Below are 25,598 nucleotides of genomic sequence, written 5' to 3'. Positions count from 1 at the left end.
TATTTAGGATCAAAATTGACACTTCACGTAGAATAATTCATCAGATTTTTACACCATGAAAGTAGTCGATATTATTAGGGATTGCAAATGTCAACACCAATGAACACACAATTGGTATTCTTCTTTATAAAGATATAAATGTGAAATTGATTGAAACGGTTATAAGCAATATATATCATGTCATATATATGCATTAATTCAAGTTGCCACACCTCATATCAAAGAAGACAAAGATTGGATATGAATCTTTGCCATTTTGATTGGTTCTGATTTATGTCACTTAATATCTTCAACCAGTAATGATGATAATCACCAAGATCTTAACCAGGTAGTCAACATCTACCTACATGACTCAATCCAACAATCGAATAGGAAAGGAAATCTCTATGATTCTGTAGAATAGATGGATTTATTTATAGTATTGGAATCCAGGAAGCTTGTCTCGTTCTATTTAAGACGCATCGATTGAATTTGCCTGGATTCTAATGTTGATTTTCAAACGGGGACGCGAACCTAATACTTTCCATTTCAAATTGATAACGTATTATTTACTAAGCTACTGAGTTCAGACAACTATTTATTTATGCAATGAGTATAATATTTAAATTACTATTAGAAAGGATGGAGTTCATATAAATTCAGCTGACAAGCCCCAAAAATGACAAAACATGTGTTTTGGATTCCATTGATGACCACAAGTTCATTCTATTTTACAAGAACTAGTGAAAAATGGCTATATTGAGGGAAGCCGGACAGGATGCACACATAGCAACAAAGATTGATCGAAGTTCAGTCAAGATTATCAAAAATATGATAGTCTGAAACCTTTCTAATTTATGGATATATATTAAAGAGATGAGTAATGTGACTTATTTACCAAGTATAGATTTCTGTAATCAGCTTTAACTTAAATTACTTTTGTGAAGACTAGTGATATTAACTACCTAGTTACCCAAACTACCAAATACTTCCACATCACTAAGCTACAGCCACTCTACATCCTGAATAAATTAGAAGAATGTTTTATTGTCTAAAGTCAGTTCGTGATGTAGACGATAAAATTTAACAATCTTCACAAACCCTTATTCTTTATTCCTGAAGTGAAAACGAAATAACAGGAGAGATATTCGTGTAAATCGACATTTCGTCTGCTGACTGGAACACATCACAATTTCTTTAAAATTAATCTCTGTTGATAAAATTCTACAAAGAATGAAATTTAAATTCATAATATCTCCAAAACTTAATATCAATTAATTTATTCTGTAATGGTTTGGACTATCTCATTATTGATGGTAAGATCAGTCTCTCATTAGCATATGTGTATACTAAGAGAATTAATCTATTACGTCACAAGCACTTTTAAACAAATAAATTAAAATTCATTTCTGTTTCATCAACTACCGGCACTCTGAATTCAGTAGATAAATGGATAAAGCGTTGGCATTTAGAGCGAAAAGTATACTAGGTTCGAGTTCCAAAGTGGAAATGAACTCTGTGATGTAGGTACACTCGACTGATGAGTACCCTCTCCTTCATTCAATTGCTAGCCACATTCCATTTATTCTATATTAACTTAGTACTACCTAGAGTTTTTATTTCATTTTTAAAAAAAAGATAAAAATCGCCAACATACACATCTACATTGGTAAAAATACATCTTTGAAAATATAAATGAATATCTCTGGATAGAAATCATTATGTCTAAGCATAGGATTGCCTACAAGCACATAGATATGCACACAGAATTATTTTAGGGGGGCACCAGATATATATGCGCCACACAAATCTCATTTGATTTGTGTGAGGTCTGTGATACTGCCCAGGTGCTCAAACCGAAGCAGATGTTTTTCTTAGGGGGCCACACCCGGCGTCTTTGATCTAAGGGCCTAATCCACAAGATAGTGGAGCATCGTAAGGAGATGCAGTTCCATGGTAGTTGGTGACCGACGATTGGTTCATACACCATACTGGAGCTCATATTCACCATTGGTTTGAAATCAGGGTTTTCCAACCCCCCCCTAGGTGGACTTTCCGTGTCCACCAACCCGGTTAAAGCGCCGGACATTCGCTTTTCGTTCTCTCAATGTCGTAAACAACACCCCCACCATGAGAAAAAGAAACAAACATAGAAAATAGACAAATAAACAAATACAAGTATATAAATATATTTATAATATAAAAATAAATATTAAAATACCTCTAAAATTTGACTTAATGGACTTGAATTGAATTCTTTTGATAATTGTTGATCTATAGTATTAATTGATGAAGAATATGACAAATGATTTGGTGAATAAATAAATTGTAATGATGGATAATTGGATTCAAATAATGGTGAATTTTTGTGCGTTTGAACTGTGTAGGGTTTAATTTTATTTCCAATAAATGTGAAAAGAGAAAAAAATAAGGTGTAAAAGGTTAATCATACTTTATTTTTACTAGTCAAGAGAAGTATAGTATCTGGTGCCGCCAAATGCCTTGGTACAAGATGAAAAGCGAATGTACGGCGCTTTAACCGGGTTGGTGGACACGGAAAGTCCACCTAGGGGAGTTGGAAAACCCTCATTCCAAACCAATGGTGTACATGGGCCCCAGTATCCTGATGGAACAAATGGCGTATGAATCAATCGTTGGTCACCGGGTACTATGTGTCTGCATCTCCTTACGATGCTCTACTGCCTTGCGGATCAGATCTTTAGGTTAAAGGCTCCGGATGTGGCCCCTTAAGAAAACCACCTGCTTCAGTTTGGGCACCTGGGCAGTATTAAAGCCCTCACACAAATCAAATGAGATTTGTGTGGTGCATATATATCTGGTGCCCCTCTGTACCAGTACTTATGTGTTTAAATAAATAAATAAATAGTATCTAGTATACTTTTGGGTTCTGTTAATAGGTCAGTACTATATATAAGAGAATTAATTTTCACTGAGGATTTCATTTAAATCATCAGAAGCTATCAATATATGTCTTCTATGAATACGCCACTGTATTATATCCCAACATATTGAATGAAAGAAGAAAACAACTAGAGCTTAAAATGAAAGCTTCAGTGAAAAATATCTTCTTATATGCAACACTTACCTATCAAATGAATAGAAAAATCTCTGAGAAAGGTTGGAAATCCAACATACACAAACATCCTTCAATAATGATTCATCCTTCACTAATCAAAATAGAAGTATGATGTCACATGATATAAGCCATAAGAATATTAGATGGTTATCGCTTTCGAAAAATCATGTTATTTGTTGAAAGTCAGCTCTTTATTGGACGTTTGAGATTATGTTTTGAATTCATGGCAAAAGCCAAGAGACAGGCAGTAAATCGACCAAATTTTAAATCCTTGAAAGTTATATTTTCTCTTTTGAAGCTCATCTTTATTAATATACACCTTTTTGGTGATCTACCTTATTGATGTTCAGCCCTTTCAATTGCATATTTTTTCACTCATCCCTTCGATAACCACTTTTTTGTTCGAATGGATACCCTATCGACTGACCACAGTGTTACAAATCACTATTCAGAAGAGGTTTTTTGTGGAGATTTCAGTATTTTTTTTCAAAGTTGAAATCATGAGTCAATTGAAGCTAGGCCACCACGGAAAACCTGGAAGCACTGGACGGCCGTTTCGTCCTATTGTGGGACTCCTCAGCAGTGCGCATCCACAATCCCGCACTCGCGAGATTTGAACCCAGGACCTACCAGTCTCGAGCCAGAGCACTTAATCGATAGACCACTGAGCCGGCATCCAACGGTGTTAATGTCTAACTTCGACCGATACATGAATTTTGAGCAACCGTTTACCAATTGTCTTCAGTGAGTTGTTATCTCACGACAGACGTGGTTGAACTCCACTGGTCACTACTTCCCACTAGAACTCCAAGACATGTATCTTGAAGTCAGTCACTAGTGAGCATATGATTATAATCAGAAGGGGTTTTTGTGGAGATTTCAGTTTTTTTTCAAAGTTCAAATCATGAGACTGGTAGGTCCTGGGTTCGAATCTCGCGAGTGCGGGACCGTGAATGCGCACTGCTGAGGAGTCCCATAATAGGACGAAACGGTCGTCCAGTGCTTCCAGGTTTTTCATGGTGGTATAACTTCAATTGACTCATGATTTCAATTTTGAAAAAAAAACTATTCATTATATTTCTAAACTACGTTTACCAATTTACCATGTACTTAGGTGTATGTCACAATTATTGTATGCGGACTAATGATGCTACTTAACAATCCACATGGAAATAAATGGAGTTGAATTCGAACTTACGATCTAATAGTTGAAAGTTTAAGGCCTAAACCACTGAATCCTTGACATTACTTACTTACGCCTGTTACTCCCAATGGAGCATAGGCCGCCAACCAGCATTCTCCAATCCACTCTGTCCTGGGCCTTCTTTTCTAGTTCTATCCAATTCTTGTTCATTCTTCTCATATCTGTTTCCATTTCTCGATGTAATGTGCTCTTTGGTCTTCCTCTTCTCCTTTGGCCCTGAGGATTCCTTGTGAGGGCTTGTCTTGTGATGCAGTTGGGTGATTTCCCCAAAGTGTGTCCTATTCACTTCCAGCGCTTCTTCCTAATTTCTTCCTCCACTAGGATCTGGTTTTTTATCTCCCACAGTAGCTCGTTGCTGATAGTATCTGGCCAACGGATCCGAAGTATCTTGCGTAGACAACTGTTAATAAACACCTGTATCTTCTGGATGATGGCTTTCATAGTTTTCCACGTCTCCGCCCCATACAGTAGAACTGTCTTGAGTTTCGTATTGAAAATTCTGATCTTGGTGTCGGTTGAGAATCCTTGACATTAATTACTTAAAAGAACCATGATAACTAATTCTGGCTGTTCAATACATTTTATTTGCAATTACTTAATATTTGCTTCATATTGAAAGATCAAAAAAATACAACTCAAACTGAAATTGTTTTGAAGCAAAATAAATTTTTCATTACACTTACCTATCGATAAAATATTTTCATCATTAAAATTGTTTACTGATTGATCTACCAGATGAGATGATGAAACTTCATAAGTAGGAATAATACTTGATGGACTTAACATAGTCCAACTACCACTACTATTATAACACGGACTAACTATTGACTGTTTCTGATAAAGCATTCAAATAAACAAAATGGATAAAGATACATATTTGTATAAGAGAAAGAGAGTAAAAGTTAAATACAGAAAAGTACATCCATCATAAATCTACAAGCATTCCCCAGTTAATGTTATTTAATTCTGTCACATGAAAGACTGATTACTTTCTATACGACATTAAAATCTATTTACTAAGTGTACTTAACAATTGTTAACGTTGATTTTTAAGTGGTTGTTGCTTAGTGATTTGATTAATCGATATTGACTTATACCTTCTCTCAATCTAATTAGGTTTCGACACCCATAGAGTAGTATCACTAGTCGTCACGCAAAATGTATAGCTTAAAACTGAATGTACAGAAATTTGTACATGATCAATAAGTTACATGAACTATCGACTCAGTAATACGGTTCCAGATCCTTCAGAGAATTTCAATTTCCTTAAGATTATATAGTTATTCCTTGTTGGAAAGTACCAAGTAGTATGAAACCTACGTCGATTTTCCGGTAGACTACATTCAACCACGGGATGTTGAGCTAATTAGACCAGCAACTTGATCGGTAAAATTCGACCGATACTAAGAAGAACTAGACAAACAAGACATTGCTCACTACTTAGTGATCAACCAATCATAGACAATTAAGTCACACTCAACCGATATTTAAATTAAATTCACGAAGAAATACTCAGAATTTTCCGGCATCTGATAAGTTAGCAAACGAAGATAAACTGTGGATACCAAATATATTCCTGTGTATGCTATAATTTTATAAAAATTTTGTAACTAGGATAAAACGGAAACACACGTTCACAACAGTTCAAAAGTTTATAAACGCAGATATATTTTATCCAATTAAGGTGTTTTAATGAGATCCAATAGATTGGCAATCTAAGAAAAACTTGGTAAACTTCACGAGAATAAATATTGGTAATAATTATGAAATAGCATGAATCTCAAACCAACAATATTTCAAATTACCTCGATCAATTAAGATCATTTTCAGTTATATGTAAAGCTGACAGTTCTTTAACTTCCATTCATTACAAATACAGGCCAGTTAAGAATCACAACAACTAGATATCTCACCAAGTATAGACTTGTGTATTTGACTTTAAGTCAGGTATTATGTAAGTGCTAATGATACTGACACGTTTCCCAAGCCGAAAGAGGCGAAACAGTACTAAAACTTGAAATCTACTGGTTGAAAGTCGGATGCTTTTACTAATAAACCACCTCTCTCGACCGCAGTAAAAATAACCTATTAATTTTATAAATATACACAGCAAACGTTGAGATCTTCCTTAATTAAGGAAAATAAAACTCGCCGACAGAGCATTTACCTTATTCAAACTGGATACTTTGGTTAAAGAACGAAATCGTATAAGCGCTTGTTTAAATAACTCATCAACAATTAAATATCGTATATTAGCCAATCTCTCTTCACTAGTTAACTTTGTATTTTTATATTTATATTTTGTACAGTTGTTAGTGGAATTCATCAATGGGAATGAATTTCGTTTAATAGATGTTTCATTTTTTGGACTTGAATGATTATTATTTGATAACTTGGATGAACAATTAGTTTCATTGCAACTATGTGGTAAATGAGATTCACATGCCTATAAAATGAAAGTAGTGTAGAAAAAGAAATTTGCAGATACTCAGCCTATACGCTTGATAGAAATTAGTAAATAAAGAGTAATGCAGAATAATTTGACTAAAACAATAACTATCCACTGAGACAGACAGATTTCATGTAACAAAAATACTATTTTGACCTGGCGTTTTCAACCGTTTTAAACCTACTAATAATGTACAATTTTATTGACTGGGTTTTGAGCTACGCTGAGGTACAGTGATACTACATGGGTGTAAAGATCGAGGTAGATGGAGCACAGTTCGAGCCTGTAACGTAGTGAGCCTGAACGTAGTAAACCACTACTTCAATCAAATCTTATCCAAACTAGTACTTCACTCTCTAGTATACAGACCTATCCAGAAATTCAGTCAACTACAACACAGGACCAGGCACATATATCCACCGGTCCAAGTTGCCATACCTCATTAGCGCAACAAGATTAATACCAAATTCATAGAAGTAGTTACTTCAATGGTAGTAATATATAAAAGAAAGATTGAATAGGAGGATATAATACGGGAATAAAGAATAAGTTCGTAGAAAGAAAAGCATAAAGTAATTTTATTCTCACAGTTTAAGGGGAGACAAAGAGTGCATACACCTACGCCACAGTAATCGATTTTGAGCCATGTCACTCAGAGTCTCGAACTATTGGTTACGGTAGCCCCCGCATGCCCTGGTATGGCCGAGAGTGGGGAGAGTCACGTCTTCCTCCCTAAATGCTCTCACGTGGCTGCGCGCATACAACCACTGCCAGAGAAGTCCTACTCACTGCCTTCTCGTGGAATTACTGTTTTTAACGAAATTGAGAGGACGAAAAGCGAATGTCTGGCGCTTTAACCGCGTTAATGGACATAGAGAATCCACGTAGAGGAGTTGGGAAACCCTGATTCCAAACCAATAGTGTGCATGGGCTCCAGTACCCTGATGGAACAAATGGTGTATGAACCAATCGTTGGTCACTGACTACCATGGGACTATATCTCCTGACGTTGCTCGACTGACTTGTGGATTAGACCTTTAGGTCAAAGGCTCCAGATGTGCCCCCCCCAGGAAAACCACCTGCTTCGGTTTGGGCAACCGGGCATTATTTTAACCCTCACACAAATTAAACGATTTATGTGGCGCATATCTATTTGGTGCCTCCTTGTAGCAATGTTTATGTGTTTAAATAAATAAATAACAAATAACGGTAGTCGCGCGGACCCCAACTAAGTAGTCTACATCTACCAACATGGCTAAGACCAAAAGTTAGTGGCTTCACATTTCGGTTTAGCCACCCTTAACTTTCTTCCAACAGTCTCCAACACTAGTCAGCATCGCTGTTCAGGCATACGTAACACGTGGCCCAACCATCTCAGTCGATGAAGATTCACAACCTCTTCAACTGATTTACCATATTTCATAATACTCTGCACCTAACCTCACTATTACTACTTACCCGGTGGTCTCAGCAGATGCGAGCAATAGTTCTAAGACATCTGCGATCAAATGCTAGTAACTTACAAGTGTCTTCAACTCTTAATGACCACGTTTTGAAGCCGCAAAGTGGAACAGAACGAGCTTCCGAGTGGTATACACATCCTTTAATTGATGGACGGATATCTTGCCTTCGACATAGGTGACATAAGTAGACAAAAGCCAAACAAGCTTTTTGAATCCGTGCAACGACTTCCTCAGTCACCAACTGATTAGGGCTGATCAGACTTCCAAGATAAGTGAAGTTGTCGACGCATTCGACTTTTGGTACAGTACAGCCGGAGACGGAAATCCGTGTGACAAGGCGAGGTGTGGATTTTTAGGATAGACCTTTTATAACCCCACCCTCCCTTGTGGGAAGGCAGCATCGCTGTTATGCTGGTTGTCTGAGGGGAAAAACCTTACTGCCGTCACAACAAAAAGTCAGACAACAGATATAATTAGGCATATATATTATTATGCTACGACCGTTGTTTATGCTTTATTCAAAGTCAGAGTTCATGACGGCGGCCTGCTTGAATACCTGGGCCACCTGTTTCTGACATCTGAATATTTCAACAACTTATCTGTTGTTTTTTTTTAATTTGTTTTAACACCTCATTATGTCCATTATTCGCATAACCTATACAGGCGCGTTTATGGAAAGCTTACGTCCTTTCGCTGCAAAAATTACAAACAAGTACAATAAGAGACATCGTGGTGGTTGGCAATATGCATTAAAAAGAATGAACATTAATCAAATGCCGATTCCCGAGCTGCTGAATTCTAACTGTCGATCATTAATTAACAAGGTGGATTATCTCCAATTCCTACTAAGTCAAAACATGTATCGTAATTGTGGTGTCATCACAATTCAAGAATCTTGGTTAACTGACTTACAGGACGATTGCTTAGTATCACTACGTGATTTCAATATCTATCGTCAGGATCGATCAAACAATAAAAAGACGTGTGGTGGCGGAGTAGCTACGTTTGTAAACGTTAACTGGTGTCGATCTACTTTTGCTTGTTTCAAGTTTTCAAATGACTTTATCAACTGTCTAACTTTAAGGTGCCGTCCAAAACACCTGAATAAATACAAATATATTTATGTTACCAACATCTACACGACTCCAGACTGCACATCATCAGCGCTATCTGTCTTCGCTGATAAATTTACTGAATTCGCCGTTACTGCCTTCAGTGATTCACTTTCAATTGTATGTGGTGATTTCAATTCATGTGACTGTAGCTTCCTTACATCGCTAGGTCACCTAAATGTAGTAGATTTTCCTACTCGTTTGAATGCTCATCTAGACTTGGTTTTCATTAATGATGTGGGTACCTATGTGACTCGCAAACGTTCTCCATTGTCTAGCTCGGATCGCTGTATAATTCATGTTCTACCTAAAGTATATGGAAAACATGGAAAGGGTACACACTTACACCAGACCAAAAAAGTCATATATAGGAATTACTCAGAAGAAAATATACAAAATCTGAAAAACATGTTTCGTACGACTAACTGGGGATTATTTACAGATGACTCACTAGAAAACACCACTGATGTGATCACTTGTTATCTTAAATTCTGTTTTGATATTTGCTGTCCTACCGAAACCTTCTTTTTAAGTTTTGGTCGACTTACATCTTCACAACTAAAACGACTACGGAGGGTAAAAGAAAGAATGTACAAGGAGAAAAACACTATTGAAGTTCGTAAGTTAAATGGTCATATAAACCTAGAGATTAGACGTCTCAACTCTGTGTTTACTGAGAAACTCCTATCTTGTAAAAACTCTCCAAGTATGTGGAAACTCTTTAAAGAAATTACAGGGGACAGGCAGACTCGAAGCAACAACCAGCTGAATGTTTGTGACTTAAATAAGTCTTTTGTACGTCAGTCATCTGACATCATGCTCCCTATATCCACAGGTTTGAAGAATAGTGTTCCTAGTTTCACTGAAAATGATGTCCGAAAATGTCTCCAGTCACTTAATTTATCCCAATGTTTAGGACCTGATGGTATCCCAAACCTCCTTTTTAAAAAATGTGCTGACGTTCTATGTTATCCATTCACGAATATATTTAACAGATCCTTTTCAACTAATGTCTTACCGAAAATGTGGAGAAAGATAAAGATAATCCCTATACCAAAGAAAGTATCTGGTGATAAAAATGTGAAACTTAGACCCATAGCAATAACTTCACCTTTCCTCAAAATAATGGAAAAATTACTGATACCCCCACTTCAACCTGCAATAAAAGAGCACTGTGATCCATATCAATTTGCTTACAAATGCAAAAGAAGCACATTAGATGCCATTGCTGTTCTGCATCACAATAAGGTGTTCGGCTTAGAAAAGGGTAAGAAGTATGTTCAATGCGCTTTCCTGGACTTTACTTCTGCTTTTGATTCTATTCCAAGACACCTCTTACTTAACAAGCTGATTAGCGCCAACACTGACAGGTGGATAACCAATTGGCTATGTTCCTACCTTTCTGGAAGAGAACAGTACACTGTGTTTGAAGGAAAGTATTCAACGTCTCTGCTGTCTACTGTAGGTGTGCCACAAGGAGCTGTTCTTTCACCTCTCCTTTTCTCCTTTTTTCTGCATGATCTGCCATCTTCCACAGAAAACACTTTTGTAAAATATGCGGGCAACCTCATTGTGTGTATGCCAATTTCTACTTCCTTACATCCCATAGAAATGAACGAGTTTTTATCTCGCATTGAATGGTGGTCTGTTGGTAATGGTCTCTTACTTAATCCGTCTAAATGTCAAGCTGTTAACTTTAGCTTGAGACATGGACAGAACCTATACTCTATTTCGGGATCCCATAATGCTTGTGCCATTTGAGACTCCTTAATAAACACAGTGTCGAAGGTCAAATATCTTGGTGTCATTTTTTCCTCTGATCTTTCTTGGTCTTCTCATGTTTTACTGTTATCGAAAAAAGTTTACCGTTTGACTTACTACATAAAGAGGCTGCATGCTTTTGGGATTACTCACCATTTACTCTTACAATTTTTAAATTCCTGCATATTACCTATTATTCTTTACTGTTCTCTATTATTCTTTCCCGGGCTTTTGAGAAAAGACTTTGCTGTTTTGTGGAAAGTGCTGAAGGCAGTTTGCAAGGTGTGTGATGAATCTTTTGAGGTCATTATTAATATGCTTGTGGATAGACATCTTAAGTCTTGCAAACTCTTGACAGGTGTTATCTTATCAAATACTAACCATCCACTTCAGTCATATCTTTCTCCTTGTATATCTTCTAGTAGAACGAGACGTAAATACATAAAAATCCATGCACGCAAGCAAAGCTATAAAAGTTCTGTAATACCTTATCTAGCAAATATACTTCGTGACGAACAGGCTGTTAGAGTTGACCTAGTAAATAACCTGTATTCTTAAGCATGTCTCAAATTTGATAATTTGTACAGAATCAGATTTCTTAAACCTTTTTCTTCATTTCTTTTCTGTTTCTTTTTTGGTAAAAAAAACTTGTTGAAACAACTCGTACTGAGAATCCTATATTGTACCAGATTATAATATTGAATAAAGCCATTAAAGATAATAATAATAATAAAATGGGAAAAGCCGTATTTAATAAAAGCTTTTTTGTTGCTAACTAATCTTATGTGTAGTTCACACTTTCCCCGAAAACACGATGCTTTTTAGCTACATCAATTACTGACACTCAGTCAGTCAGCTACAACGTAGGACCAGGCACATATATGCATCGGTCCAAGTTGCCATACCTCGTTAGCACAACAAGATCAACACCAGACTCATAGTAGTTAATTTAGTGGTGATGGTAGTATATAAATTATAGGTTGTATATAAGGATATGGTATAGGAAGGAAGAGAGATATGAAGCAATTTTAGTCTCAAGGTTTAAGGGGAGACAGAAACTGTATACACCTACACCATTGTGATCGATTCTGAGCCATGTCACCTAGAGTCTCCAACCATTGGTTACGATAGTCACGCGGACCCCAACCAGGTAGTCTGCATCTGCCAACATGACTCAGGCTAGAAGTTAGTGACTTCAAGCACTGATGCCACGTTTTAGTTTGGCCAACTCTAACTCTCTTCCAACCATCCCCAATACTAGTCATCATAGCGCGTCGTGGTAATCGTCGGTGTTCAGGCATACGTAACACGTGGCCCAACCATCTCAGTCGATGAGGATTCATCACCTCATCAACTGATTTACCATCATTCCCTAATACCCTGCGCCTAATCTCGCTATTACTTACCCGGTTATCTCAGCAGATGCGAGCAATATTTCTAAGGCATCTGTGGTCAAATACTAGTAACCTACGAGTATCTTCTACTCTTAATGGCCATGTTTCACAGCCGTAAAGTAGAACAGAGTGAACTGCTGCGCAGTAAACTCGTCCCTTAATTGGTCGACGGATATCTCGTCTTCGCCATAGGTGACGTAAGTTGGCAAAAGCCGAACGAGCTTTTTGAATCCGTGCTGAGATTTCGTCAGACACCAACCCATTAGGACTGATCAGACAATTACTGACACTATTCTTAGATGTATAGAGCATTTTGATCTCCCATGGCTTTTGGGACAACAGATATTAAGAAATATTTGTCACTTTTCCGGAGCTTTATAAAACCAAATAACCTAAGCAAAAATTTCTACAGTCCAATCAGGAAGTATATGTGAGTACGAAATAACTAAAAAGCTCTCTAGTGAACACCTAAATTACATAAGGCACCACGAAAATCCCAATATTTAGTATAATACCGCATAACAAAACTTCCATTGTAAAAATTTGCTCACAACTAAACACCAGAAAAAGTTATTTGACTTGCGGAAAGATTGGGTAGACCTAAACACCGAAAGTACCATGTGCCACAAAGAGATTTGTAACTTCCACAGAGGGCTACTTTCCAGTTCACGAGCCTAAAGGTTTAGTCCGTGTTGGGATGACCCTGCATTTTTCTCGCAAGCGACATAACAAGCTCAGGGGTCATCAAGGAGCATTTCAACTAATCAGCGACTAATTAGAAGTTATGTGAAGTTATGTTACTAAATTAACGAAAATGGAAAAGTCACATGTGGAGATCCTGATTGGCTGATTTATACACTGCTACTATGTTTAGCAGTGTTCTAGGACTTTCAGTAAAACTCAAGGACTCTTAAATTACTATAAAATCCCCATATTTTTCTGTACATAAATGAACCCTATAGTAAAGTGCTTCCCTCACACTTTGTGCCTTTTCTCTGGTCTTCAAGTCGCGCTGAGTAGTTCTAGCTCGGGGGTTACGGAACTAGCTAGGGAAGCGAATATAGCGTTCACAATCGGCCAGATATAACAGTCCGTAAAGCAGTGGAAAAAACGACAGATGCCGATAGTCAGAAACAGGTTTACGCGCTATTAAGTCCGTCACGATCCTGGAGACAATGTAAACCACTTGTTCAAAAATAAGGGTTTTTGACTTTCTTAGGCGGAATCTACTTACCCACCAACCCGGTTTTAGAGCTGTATCCGCTATTTGTCTTGACTTCACAGACTATGTTCCAGTAGCTTAGATCAGGCGACTAAGATTTCCCTGGCAGAGGCACTTAATTCATGGGCGTATGAGAGCATTTAAAAAGGAACAGAAAACTTCCCACTCTCGGCTGTGCCAGAGTATTTGGGAACTATAGTTAGTATTTTACAAACTGATGACAATGATTTTAGGGACTAGTTAGGAAATGAGCTAGCAGTGTCCTTAAGCAATTTTTAGTTTAGAAAGGTAACCTGAGATAATTAACTGGACAAGAAAGGTTTTGTGATGTAATGTAACTTTGGCTTGCCACATAAACGACTAACTCCTGAATCAAAACAAACGCATCATTTTTAGAATACACCCAAACTGACCTTGAACTGAAAATGTTTAGTGTAGTGAAAAGTGTTAATTACATCTTCTCCACCATCTGTACCACCATGGGAGCTGAAGTAATATCTTGATTTGTTGTATACTAAACTGAGTGTAATTTCCGCGCCAGTCAGACGATGTAGTTCAAGTGCTTTCTTAAATAAACCATCTCGACGTTTGCGAAAAGTGGCCTAAAAAAGAGAATGATACTTCGTAACCAATTCTTACCACACACTTGTTTTTATCTTCAATTTTTTGGACTTCAATTTTCCTGCGTCCCATTATTTATGAGAATAAAGTGCTTTCGGCCAGAATGATTTTACAGCCATATTTTCAGACTACCACTTTACCTAAAATACCAAAAACTATTTCTATGAAAGCCGGTCTATAATGAATTTACACGATAATTCTGATATAATATTAACTTTATCATGAATTCTACAATGAATGATAAGAAAACAAAGTCTTCAGTAGACAAGTGAAAGTCCCATTTTCTAACTTCCGAAGTTTCAGTACATTTAAAACATTTCATAAATTTTTCATCTTGAAAATGTTAAGCATGTTATGAGATTAAGGGGGTTTAGCACAATGATCAACATAGTTATCAGTGTATAAAATTAGAATGAATGAGCGACTATCCCAGTCAATAAGATAGCAACGCCAGACAATAAGTAAAATGGAAGACAAATGCATCAAAAGCAAAGTCATTCAACACCTTTAAGGCATCAAATTGATTGCAATAACCCAAAGCTGTTGGTGAATTCACCCAAATTTTTTACCGTCTTTAAACACTAGTAGTAACAGCTACTTCTACTTACAAAACTCCCTTCATATTGCCTGATCACAAAGAATATAAGACTTTGTAAACAGATTAGGGAAATCGTAGAAAAACAGTAGGAATGTTCTAAATAGTGCAAGACACTTACGAAGTCGAAGTCGCTATGACCTTGAAGTAGGGTACGAACCTTCAATAATCGAAGCCAGTTATATAGTAAAACGAAGTATATTCATTTCCTTCTGGTAAACTGTACATTTCTCATTTACCTTGAAAAGAGATTAAGCTTTCGTTCTTTGAACTTTACATCTTGTAGAGTACTAGCTATTTCCAAAGCCTTGATGATATCAGTGAACCGCAACAGCTATTATTTGTGACGGGCTTGTGTCAACTAGGTGACTTCCGTAAAATTTTAGTTCCTTGGTAATGTCCAACAGGCGATAGACTAGTCACTCGAAAGCACTAATTTTAGTCAGTTCGTTATTTTTTTATGAATTTATATATCTTGTGATCAATGAACAGAAAACTTGGATAACAAGAGAAGACGATTGTCTCAAGAAGTAAATAAATAAATTGGTCAGTAATTCAAACAATTCGAGATGATCGGAAGGTAAAATAACAAGATTATAGGAAGTTAATGATACGTGATGATGATAATAGCAGACAATCTACAAGATGTGAATAGGGTACAGTTGGTCTATGTAACGGATAGTAAGCCACTGACGTGTTTGTGATCACTTCGAACGGCAAGGCATTCCAAATGGGGGGTATTATTAGTCGTCATAATTGGAGTTTTCAATCTATAATTTCATAGTAGTTACTTGGTACTGGTGTTCTGGTACGATATTTGTGTTCGCGTGACCTTGTGTACTTGATATGTTTTGTGCTACCTGTAAGATCCATTTTGAAGGTTTCGTGTGTGAAAGTCCATCCAGACATATATTGGCGAATTGGTTTCTTTAGTTGTACATTTTTGTTAGTCTTTTTGATGCTATTTGAGGTTGTAATGTTCCATTTCCTAATAGTTTTCTCTATCTCTTTCACTGAGTTTCTATGTTTCTTTCTGGATTGTATCTATGTTGTTTTAGTTGATATCTAATCTTGGCGGCAGCCATATTGATTGTTCCCTCTTTGATTTGACTGAAATCATGCATTTTGGTCGTGAATTGGGGCACTTTTCCAGAATTGGAAACGCTTTGTGTTATAAAGCAACAAACTATTATCTTTTGAACGGGTATTTTACTTGATCTATCCAGAAAGGATAGAATAACACTCATTTTTTGGTGCATTCGCTAACTTTCTTATATTTCTTATCAATTTGCCTATTTATTGTAATTTAGATCGATTATTGTGGGAACAAATATTGGTTGAATAACTGAGTGGTAATATTTGTTTAGATAAAATTTATATTTATGATGAAATTTAGAACCGTTATTACCCCAATCACTTTGTTCTGACTTCAATCGGGGTTCACGAGTATCTTCTTTTACCAAGCCGTTATTCTTCAGCAAACTTAGTTTTGATCTTACACTACCATCAGATCGTCTCTCGTTTCCCTAATGCTCGACGAGAATGATTCCAGGCATCTGCAAAATTGTGAAACTCGTCTCTTAGCCCCATCACCTATTTTACCGAGCGTCCATGTACTAAAACTCGTATCTCTTCTGAAGAGTGTGGGCTCAACGATGGTATGGACGTCTAGTTGAGACCAATAGTAAGTTTCAGTGTTATAAACAGTCCTGGGGTGGTCGCATCAAGCGGTTTCAGCAAAATTTGGAAAGTTTAATTTGCTTTAGCTGCATCCCTAGTGTAGATTCAGCTGGTGTCCAAGCACTCTGTAGTTAGTATTTCTAGATCGAGCTCTCTGGAGACAGTCAGAAGTGGGTTTCTATGAAAGACATCTGTAAATCATCAACGTAGATTATCTTTGTCGAATGATTGGGGGCCTACTGGAATTGGACAGGAGTGGTGTGATAAACCAGCTAACTTAGAAGTCACACCTCGCGTTCAGCACCCAACGTGGATTACTCTTTCGTCGTATCAGGGTATTACGGCTGCTTTGAAAACCGCATGACACGAACGACGTTATTAATGAAATATATCGATGAGAAAAGTACAAGAAAAAGAGTGCGACCACCATCTCATGGGCCAGTCTATGGCGTGTAATTAGTTGACTCGCGTTGGTTGTCCTTGATCTTGATGGGGATTAGTGAACTACCCGCCATTCAGTGACCCACCTGACGTATGATTTGGCTAGGACCCAGTGACGTTTCACTGTGCCTACACATAAGTTGTTTGTGTCTCATGGCACAGGATGTTCATAACGTGACACTTTGACAATTCAAGTTCCAACCCACCGTCTGTAAGATCCAAACCTAGATTCTAATAGGTCTGGATGTGGCCGAATAACCGAGGAATAGTTTTATACACTCGTGCCCCAATCTAAATCAGAACAAAGTGATTTGGGTAACACGGTTCTAAATTTCATCATATATACAAATGCACAAATTACCTAAACAAATATTACCACCCGGTTATTCAACCAACAATTGATACCAAAATATTCAATCGAAAACACCAAAAGGTAAGCGTTATTCTATCCTTTCTGGATAGATCAAGTAAGATTCAGTTTGAGCGGCTGTTTTATAACACAAAGTGTTTCAATTTCTGGGAAAGTGCTACAAATTACAACCAAAAATGCACGATCCCAGTCAAAATCAAACCGCACAATCAAATAGCGAGCAGTCAATATGGCAGACGCCAGAATAATAGCAATTAAAACAAACTAGATACAGTTCAGTAAGAAACATAGAGACTCAATAAAAAACAATAGTAAAACCAAGAAAATTGACCGTTACAGTCTTAATTAGCATCAAAAAAGTTAACGACATATACAATTAAAGAAAACGTAAGGAAGAAATCACAAATGTATGCATGGAGGGATTTTCACTTGCAAAATGGATCCAACATCGTCAGCTTTTTATCTCCCTGTTATTGTGAAGTCCTTTTGAAGCCCGAAGAAATTCTTTTTTCCGATCGATCTCTAAACCTGGGCATCATCAACATGCATGAGGGTCAGTAAGCTAACTTTGTTTGGGAGGCCATTAATAAAGATCAGTGAGGGGAGTGGACGTATGATGGTCTCCCATGAAATCCCTCATGTCGAAACCCGCCCACTTATGTGCACTTCGCTAACCAGAGTAAGCATAGAAGCGGGTCCGGGAAACCCATCTTCCCAACCATCGCTTTGATGAGTGGATGTTATACTGAGTCAGACGTTTGTCAAAAGTCGAGGAACATATGGTCTGGCACCTTTTGGTCATAGAGGTCTGTCTAGGCGTCCTATGCTATGAGAAGATTGAACGAAAGGGATCTGTCTTTTCTGAGCTTGTGTTGCGCTTCATGAAAGAACGTTGTCTTTGTTGCTGTTTTCCTTCATTTGTTCATTGACCAGTCCTTCCATTCATGTTGACCGTAATGAGAGCAGTTCTATCCGTTTATAGCAGGACAGGTCTCACTTTATGGAGATTGGAGTGACCCGTGTATATTATATACAAGTCACTGTTACTCTGGTGAGAGCCCGAACAGGTCATATATTAGTGTGCTTATGGCTTCCGTGTACTTTTTCAGGATTATAAGGCAAATGTAGCATCAAGTGGCTTTTCTTAGAGCAGGGATCTTAGTTTCCTCAGCACCAACCAAGAAGTTAATGCCACCAGCTGGCACTAGAGTTAAGAAGTGTTCCACACTTGTAGGTTTCTGGTTTACATGGCTGGAAAAGTGAAGACTGAAGATTTGTAGTGATACTGATCCAATCCACACAATCTTCAAAGCTGAACATGAGAGAACTGGGAAAATAGATATTCAAAATTTAACACGTAGAGTAGGCCAACAGTGGTGAATGTGGGGACATTCAATTAATCATATGGCATGACTCAGTATCGCAGACAAATCGTCTATATACCTGTGTGCGAATGGCATATCCCGAAGTAGGCTATACATAAAACCTTGAAATGTTTGTGCCGCATCCCTCAGGCCGAATAGGATGCTTACAAACTCGAACAGTCCAAAAGGTATAGTGATAGCTGACTTAGGGATATCCTCCTCAGATACGGGAATATTTTGATATACCATGACCAAGTCAATTTCAGTGAATATGTTCATACCCTGTAAGCCATTTGTAGGATCTTGGATATGATGTATTGGATGCCTATTCAGTACGGTTTGAAGGTTGAATGATCCGTAATCTCCACACAGTCCTCAATCGACTTCATTTTTCTTTGAGGCCAAATACAAAGAGGATGCTCACTGACTATTAGACGAACGAATAATACCCAGTGGTGGCATGTGGCTGAATTCAGCTATAGCTATTTTAAATTTATCAGGTTCTAGTCGCCCGGGTCAAGCAAACATACGTGCCCCTTCAGTTTTGATTGTATGGCTTAATTTTAGTTTACTTTTGAAAGGCTGATGGTTTGGTTTGCTTTGGAAATTCTGCGAATATATCCTAGACTTTCGCAGTTGTTACTGACAGAGTTTGTATCAACTTTAGAGAAGTGATGTTACATTCTTTGCCTAATAACTTTGATTCCCCACGGTTTCGACAAAAGTAAAGTGATACATTGTGACGGAATATATTATGTACTATAATGTTTTCTTGGGCCATCTATTAAGCCAGGGTGCATTTAAGCATTGCACTTGTCATGACTTATGAAAGTTTTCGGCACTATTCAAATCCGACTCAGCTGGATAACTTTTTTCGAAATGTTGTAACGCCCTTTGTTCACAAAAAACCTGTATGCTCATTTTACAACATTAGGAGAATTCTATCAAAAGAATACTTTCAACTCCTGAATGTTATAAATGACTGTATACAGAATGGAAAAAGCTTCCGCCTTACGCACTTGCACATTTAGTAGCTCCGGATTACCGATGCCTTGAAGTAGAGACCTAGATATATGCAACAAGCACAGGAGGATTATACGAAAATAAATATGAAGTATTGTCCTGGGTCGCTAAGCATTTATCCATTTTCCTTCTGGATAACTACTGTAAACTTGCTTGCACCACCTTAAAAGATAGCAAATTCCAAGGCACGGAAGGAGTAGAAGGGGTGCCCTTCGTGCCTGTAGGTATCCCTCGTCATACTGATGGAAGAAACCAGACTGGTAGCGGGTAGGTCATATTTAGCTTGTGGGTGACACACAGTGGAGAGGCATGTTACCTGTTTAAGCACACAAAGCCTTTCACCATTCTATACAAGATAATAGGAAAAATAATGCCCACACAAAATAGGGACGTGATAATTCAGCTCTATCGTTTTGATATATACTTGGTTGTTTGAGGTCAATCCCTATCTACTCTATCTGTTTTTTTTACATGCTTTAAATTCAGTTCACTACCACGTATTGTAGTTTTAAGTGTGCTGCTCCTAACGGTGATTTCTACTCACCCCTATTTGTTTCAGTACGTTTTGGTTATCTCTAGCTTTTTACATTTGGCAATATGGTAATCATTCTATGGTACCGAGGTTTTTCATCTATTTTTGTGGCTTCTTGAACTCGTGTTTTCTATCTTATTTTGGTTCTGTTATTTCACTATGTCGTCCTATAACATGTGCTTTCAGATGCATAAGCACAGAGCTGATAGTTGACATTCGTTGAAAACAATAAATATGATCAGTGAATAATTAAAGGCTATGGTGATAAAGTCATTTGAAAATTCAAATAATTTTTGTCACTGATAGTTTTTCTGAGTCAATAAACATTTACCCCATTTTGTTCCTCAACCTTCAAAATATACATCTCAACGACCCACATTTACAATTTTGGACTTAGTCTGGGCTTGAGAATAACGGAATAAAATAAGTCGAACAAGAGATCTGAACAGACAATCAGGGAGAAGTAGTGGAGAGAGCGAAGCGAAACGAAATGACGCGAAGTGGAGTAGGCAAGTGAGCCAACTCAATTTATTCAGGTATCATTCCATATTTATTGTCAGACCAAAAATAAGTCACAGATATAATGATCAGTATAAGCAGTCAACACACATATGATCAAATAAACAGTCAGGTTGATAAGCTAATAAGTGACAAGGCCAGAATGTTGTTTGAGAGGAATGAATATGTTGGTCTGTCCAGAAGCTGGAATAGCCTATGTGCGCAGCAGTGTATTTAAGAGCAATAATCAGTGGATTGTATTGTGTTTTCACACATTGGGAAGAAAAGTCAAAGGCCGAGTTACTATTTTTTGAAAACAATCTTGCAATCAACGATGGTGGTTGTAAAAATTATAATAATTAATGGAAAATGCAAATAATAACAATAACTGGTTACAAAAAGAGTCTATTTTAAGTATCTCCACAAATTTTGTCTATTTCGTAATCTTATGCAGGTAATATTTCATCTGTAAACCCGAGTTATGAAATATTGATTACGCCTGTAAAATTTTTTTGATGATTAATCCTGACATTATTTATATTCTCATGTATTCGAATTTACTCCCATGTTTCTATAACCAGTATATCTTTTTACTTATCAGCCTGAGTAGCTTATTGCTGTAAATAGTGCAACATTTGCAAATTTTTTATCTTATCTGTAAACTGGAATGTCTCCTGTAACGTATTGTCAGAAGCTACTGTCTTGGGGACTGAGTTTATTTAGGAACTTTGGGGAATATGCTGGAGTGTTTGAGGTGCTATGTATCACTCAAAGGTCCTCTCTGAGTCACCTATACTCCAATACGTAAGGAACTGATGAGTTGTGGCGTTCTTTACGAGATTGGAAGTTAACCTTCTCAAATGATTTCACCCCTTACTTTCGAATGAGTTCAGGGGTATTCTTGTCTTTTCGGAATGAAGAAGGAAGCACCAACTTTCCATATCCTTAATAAGGCCGAACAAAACTGCTGAGAACTAATTTGAAAATAATTAAAATGACTCTTTCTGAAGACTTAAAGAGAAGTGGTCGAAACATGAACAATATTTTCGTGATAAGAATATAATCTGAGTTAGATATTTCATAACTAACATCACGGACAAATGGTAATCAAATCACCACTGAAAACCAGGAAGATTTTGACAAGTGTTTAATTCCAGTATGGGATTCTTCAACAATGTACTTCCACAACTCACGCTGGGGACTGAATTCAGGACCTCTGGAACCCATAGAGGGCCCTTTGCCCTTAACGCACCAAGCTGGCATTTGATAGTTAAAAAATTTAAAAACAGTCAGCTGTTAAGATTTGATATTTGAAAGGTGGAACATTATCAGAAATCTTTGCATAAATTCATATTATAAATTTAGAAAATAAATCAGTGTCTGTTGATAAAATCAGGGGCCTCTACAAAAATTTCATGAGATGGTTACGTAAATTTCTCAAGTATTTTCAAACGTTAATTAAACTATGGTTATCCACACAGTGAACAAAAGTTGCCAAATATCGGAGTAATTTTATTTTTTTAACTAGTGTGAAATTTTTGTCTCCAACTCTTAGAATTGTAAATAAAAATGGTTGTAAGGCAAGATAAAGTGTTTGAATGCAATCACTACAAAGTGATGATTGTGATCTCTAACACTCATTTAGTAGCATCCAATGCTTTAAGGAATGATGAAAGATGTTATGTTTTCAAATATGCTATTCAGAAAATAAAGGCATTGTTTTAGATGAAACGTTAAAGTGATATTTTGCTTGCTATACACACTTTGAGATGAAGATCACATTGAAATCCAACACCTTGTTTAAATTATTTAGTCAGCTTCACTCTTCTTGAAGAGGCTGTTTCGACTTCTAGTTCTCGATGGGGTTCTCCGAAGGTGATATTGAGAAAGGAAAGAAGCTATTTGTTCAGAGATGTAGTCAGTGTCATACCGTCGAGAAGGGTGGTCCTCACAAAGTGGGACCCAACTTAAGTGGTCTGTTTGGTCGTAAAACTGGTCAAGCTCCTGGGTATACCTACACTGCTGCCAACATAAGTAAAGGTAATCTTCAAAAACTTTTGTTTGTTACTATTTTTTACTATGCTTCAATATCAAAATTAAAGTAATTAAATTATTGTTCAAGTTTCCAGGAATCATAGCTCGCATATTTTAACAGTAGCCAGACTAACGAATTCCCACATTGTGTGAATGTATCATCAACGAAACAAACAGAAAGTTTCCTGAGTCTAAACCTTATGGATAAATATGTTGTGAGCTGTTGCAAGCTTCAACAGCTACCCTATAGCCCATTGTTTGTCACAGTCTTATCAGTTCAGTAATCTCGAAGGTTGACTTATTCGCACAAACAGACAAATTTTTCGCTCGAGACCGACAATTTGTATTCATGATCGAATATTGTGTCACATAGCATCTTGTTATAAAAATCCACTCTCTTTCTTATCACCATTAAAATTACTACTTTTTTGCTAGCCTTCCTAATTTCTTTACCTACTTATTCAAATTGTAACGACTTTGACTGATGCATATCTGTTTAACCTTGTATATGACTGTTCCGTGGGATTAAGTCCGCTATTTCTCGGTATGGAGTCGTGGGACAAGTCGGTTCTTCTCGGGTTGACACCTGGCTTGATACGGTTCACTCATAAGTTCGCGGGATAATGTGGTTTGGCGACCACTCATGTTCTAGGATAGAAGCTATTTGTGGTTCTCTTGAGGTTCTGATATCTCAGCCCAAATATTGCTACGCAACTTTTATATTGACGTAATTTCTTTCGCCTCTATATCATTCCAAACGTTACTTCTGATGTTTAAATTTTGCATGACTTCCTAATCAATATAATCATCTCATATGATGGGATGTGCGTTTAGCTACTGGGTACCACTTCGCATTTTTGTCATTAACGAGCAGAAAAATATCTTTTCTTTACCATTGTCATTGTTAAAACTGCCCTTCAATTGATGATGTTTAATTATTGGTATTTTATACATATTTGTATTGCCCACCCGCTGATTCGACGTCTTTTATTCTTATGACTTCTAGTTACCAGTAGATTATGTCCGCCTAGGCTGTGTATAAAAGATGTAAATCGGATTGAAAAGTGATGTTTATTTAGGAAGTTATTTACTAGTGGTAGCAAACATTGCGCACTTTAACAATCCTCTGTTTACAAACATGTCAGGCTCCAAAGATTATCTGTGTTTTATAAATTACAAATAACACTGGTGATTTTCACATGTACAAACTTGTGAAAGATTTTTTACTAACAGCATTATCGCATAAACCATCAATAGGTTTGCTAATTCATTTAATATTTATTAAAGCAAGTCAAGTACTTAAGGTGAAAACATACTTTTGGCTTCTTTATTTCGTGAACCACTAACTATTTCCACTTATAGTATTAATTCTTTCATTATTGCTTAGGTATCATATGGAATGAGCAGTCTCTATTTGAGTATTTGGAAAATCCGAAAAAGTTTATCCCTGGTACAAAGATGGTCTTTGCTGGTTTAAAGAAAGACACTGATCGCAATGATATCATTTCCTACCTTAAAGAAGCAACAAAATAAGAATATTCTAAATATCTGATTTCTAGATTTTACTTTGTTGTAGCAGTTCTTTAATTAACTTGATATGTATAGAAACATAAAGCCTGAGCTTCCGAGTACGTGAAAATAAATACTCTTGTTTGCGTATTTCTGATCTCTTCTGAAGTCAATATACTATGATAATTCAATTTCTGAGTTTTTTGTAAAATTAATACTAGTGCAAACATATTAACATAATAATGAAGCATGTTTGTCTAATTTCTTTCGTGTCTTCGGATGCAATAGGCTTATAATGTCCTTTCTGCCACCATACCTTTTGTCAATAGTTTCCGTTTGTTTTCAGTCACTGCTCAAACTAATTCCCAGTGGAGTAATAGCTTGGTGATTGACCTTAAGCCATATAATCCTGGGTTAACATGCTACTTTGGTTTAGGCTGTCGTCGGTTATGTTTCTCAGTTCAAACTTAAATAAGTATTGACTATGCTTATTCGCTTCACAATAAACTTCGAGTTAGAATATTTCATCTCGTTGACTAAAATCAACAGAAAAAGTGGTCATCCTGACAAAACAACCGATTAAAGCAACATGTTGGATATAAATCTGGATTCTGACAAGTATCCAAACTTACTATGAGGACATATTTAATCCGTTTGCTCTTCCCATTATGAAACAGATTTAAATCTTGTTTGAAATAATAGTTCTTTGTTAATCATGTGAATGGTCTTATCCTAATTACAGTTATAAGTGGCTTTTATATCTACACACCCTTTTCACAATATGAGTTGTGAGTTCCCGTTATTTGCCAGTGGTCACTCTCATTCATCTACTTTGAATATAATTGATGTAAAGATGAGTTTCTAAACTAGAATCTCAGTTGACATTCAAATCAGTATGTACTTCTAATAGGACTGAGGGTCGACTAGCCCTTCGCGAAATACTTACCAGATGTTTATGATATGATTTTATTAGACCAATATGCCTCGTCATTTTTAACACCACGACGAAATTAGATTTTTCACCATTAATGTATATATGCTCATAATCTCAGACAATCTTAAAGTAATTCATTAGGATTTTAGACGGCTGAATCTATGGAAGTAATCATGATAGACAAAATGAAGTCCATACAAGTCTCCACTAGTTACAACCAAGAACAGAGTTTGTTGTGTGCGTATTTCCATGCCTGTTTTGTGTATTCTCAGAAAATAGCCCCTTCGTTAAGAAGCAGTTTTGAAACAGAAGTGTG

General features: G+C 36.8%; 2 protein-coding genes across 2 annotated transcripts; one reads left to right on the top strand and one right to left on the bottom strand.

Moving 5' to 3' along the window:
* Positions 1 to 1,089: 1,089 nt before the first annotated feature.
* Positions 1,090 to 14,374, bottom strand: Smp_140200 (hypothetical protein; the record flags this gene model as incomplete). The annotated part of the gene is made up of 6 exons (XM_018798649.1): positions 1,090 to 1,095; positions 2,201 to 2,358; positions 4,964 to 5,114; positions 6,448 to 6,726; positions 14,095 to 14,283; positions 14,321 to 14,374. The coding sequence occupies 6 exons, from the start codon at positions 14,372 to 14,374 to the stop codon at positions 1,090 to 1,092; spliced, it is 837 nt and encodes a 278-aa protein (XP_018653570.1).
* An 8,245-nt stretch (positions 14,375 to 22,619) lies between these two features.
* On the top strand, positions 22,620 to 24,537 carry Smp_033400 (putative cytochrome c). The gene is made up of 2 exons (XM_018798648.1): positions 22,620 to 22,845; positions 24,227 to 24,537. Exons 1-2 carry the CDS (start codon positions 22,665 to 22,667, stop codon positions 24,370 to 24,372), a joined length of 327 nt encoding a protein of 108 aa, XP_018653569.1. The 5' UTR covers positions 22,620 to 22,664; the 3' UTR covers positions 24,373 to 24,537.
* Positions 24,538 to 25,598: the final 1,061 nt, after the last annotated feature.

This window comes from Schistosoma mansoni, chromosome 7, assembly GCF_000237925.1.
Source record: "Schistosoma mansoni strain Puerto Rico chromosome 7, complete genome".
In the NCBI taxonomy this organism is placed as follows: domain Eukaryota; kingdom Metazoa; phylum Platyhelminthes; class Trematoda; order Strigeidida; family Schistosomatidae; genus Schistosoma; species Schistosoma mansoni.
The sequence above is the reverse complement of the archived record's forward strand: the minus strand, read 5'-3'. Positions and strand labels throughout refer to the sequence as shown.

Excerpts from the sequence above, each read along its gene's own strand:
- Smp_033400 (XM_018798648.1), top strand. The coding sequence starts at position 22,665 with ATGGGGTTCTCCGAAGGTGATATTGAGAAAGGAAAGAAGCTATTTGTT. Across the intron at positions 22,846-24,226 it reads TGCTGCCAACATAAGTAAAG|GTATCATATGGAATGAGCAG; the intron begins GTAATCTTCAAA and ends ATTATTGCTTAG.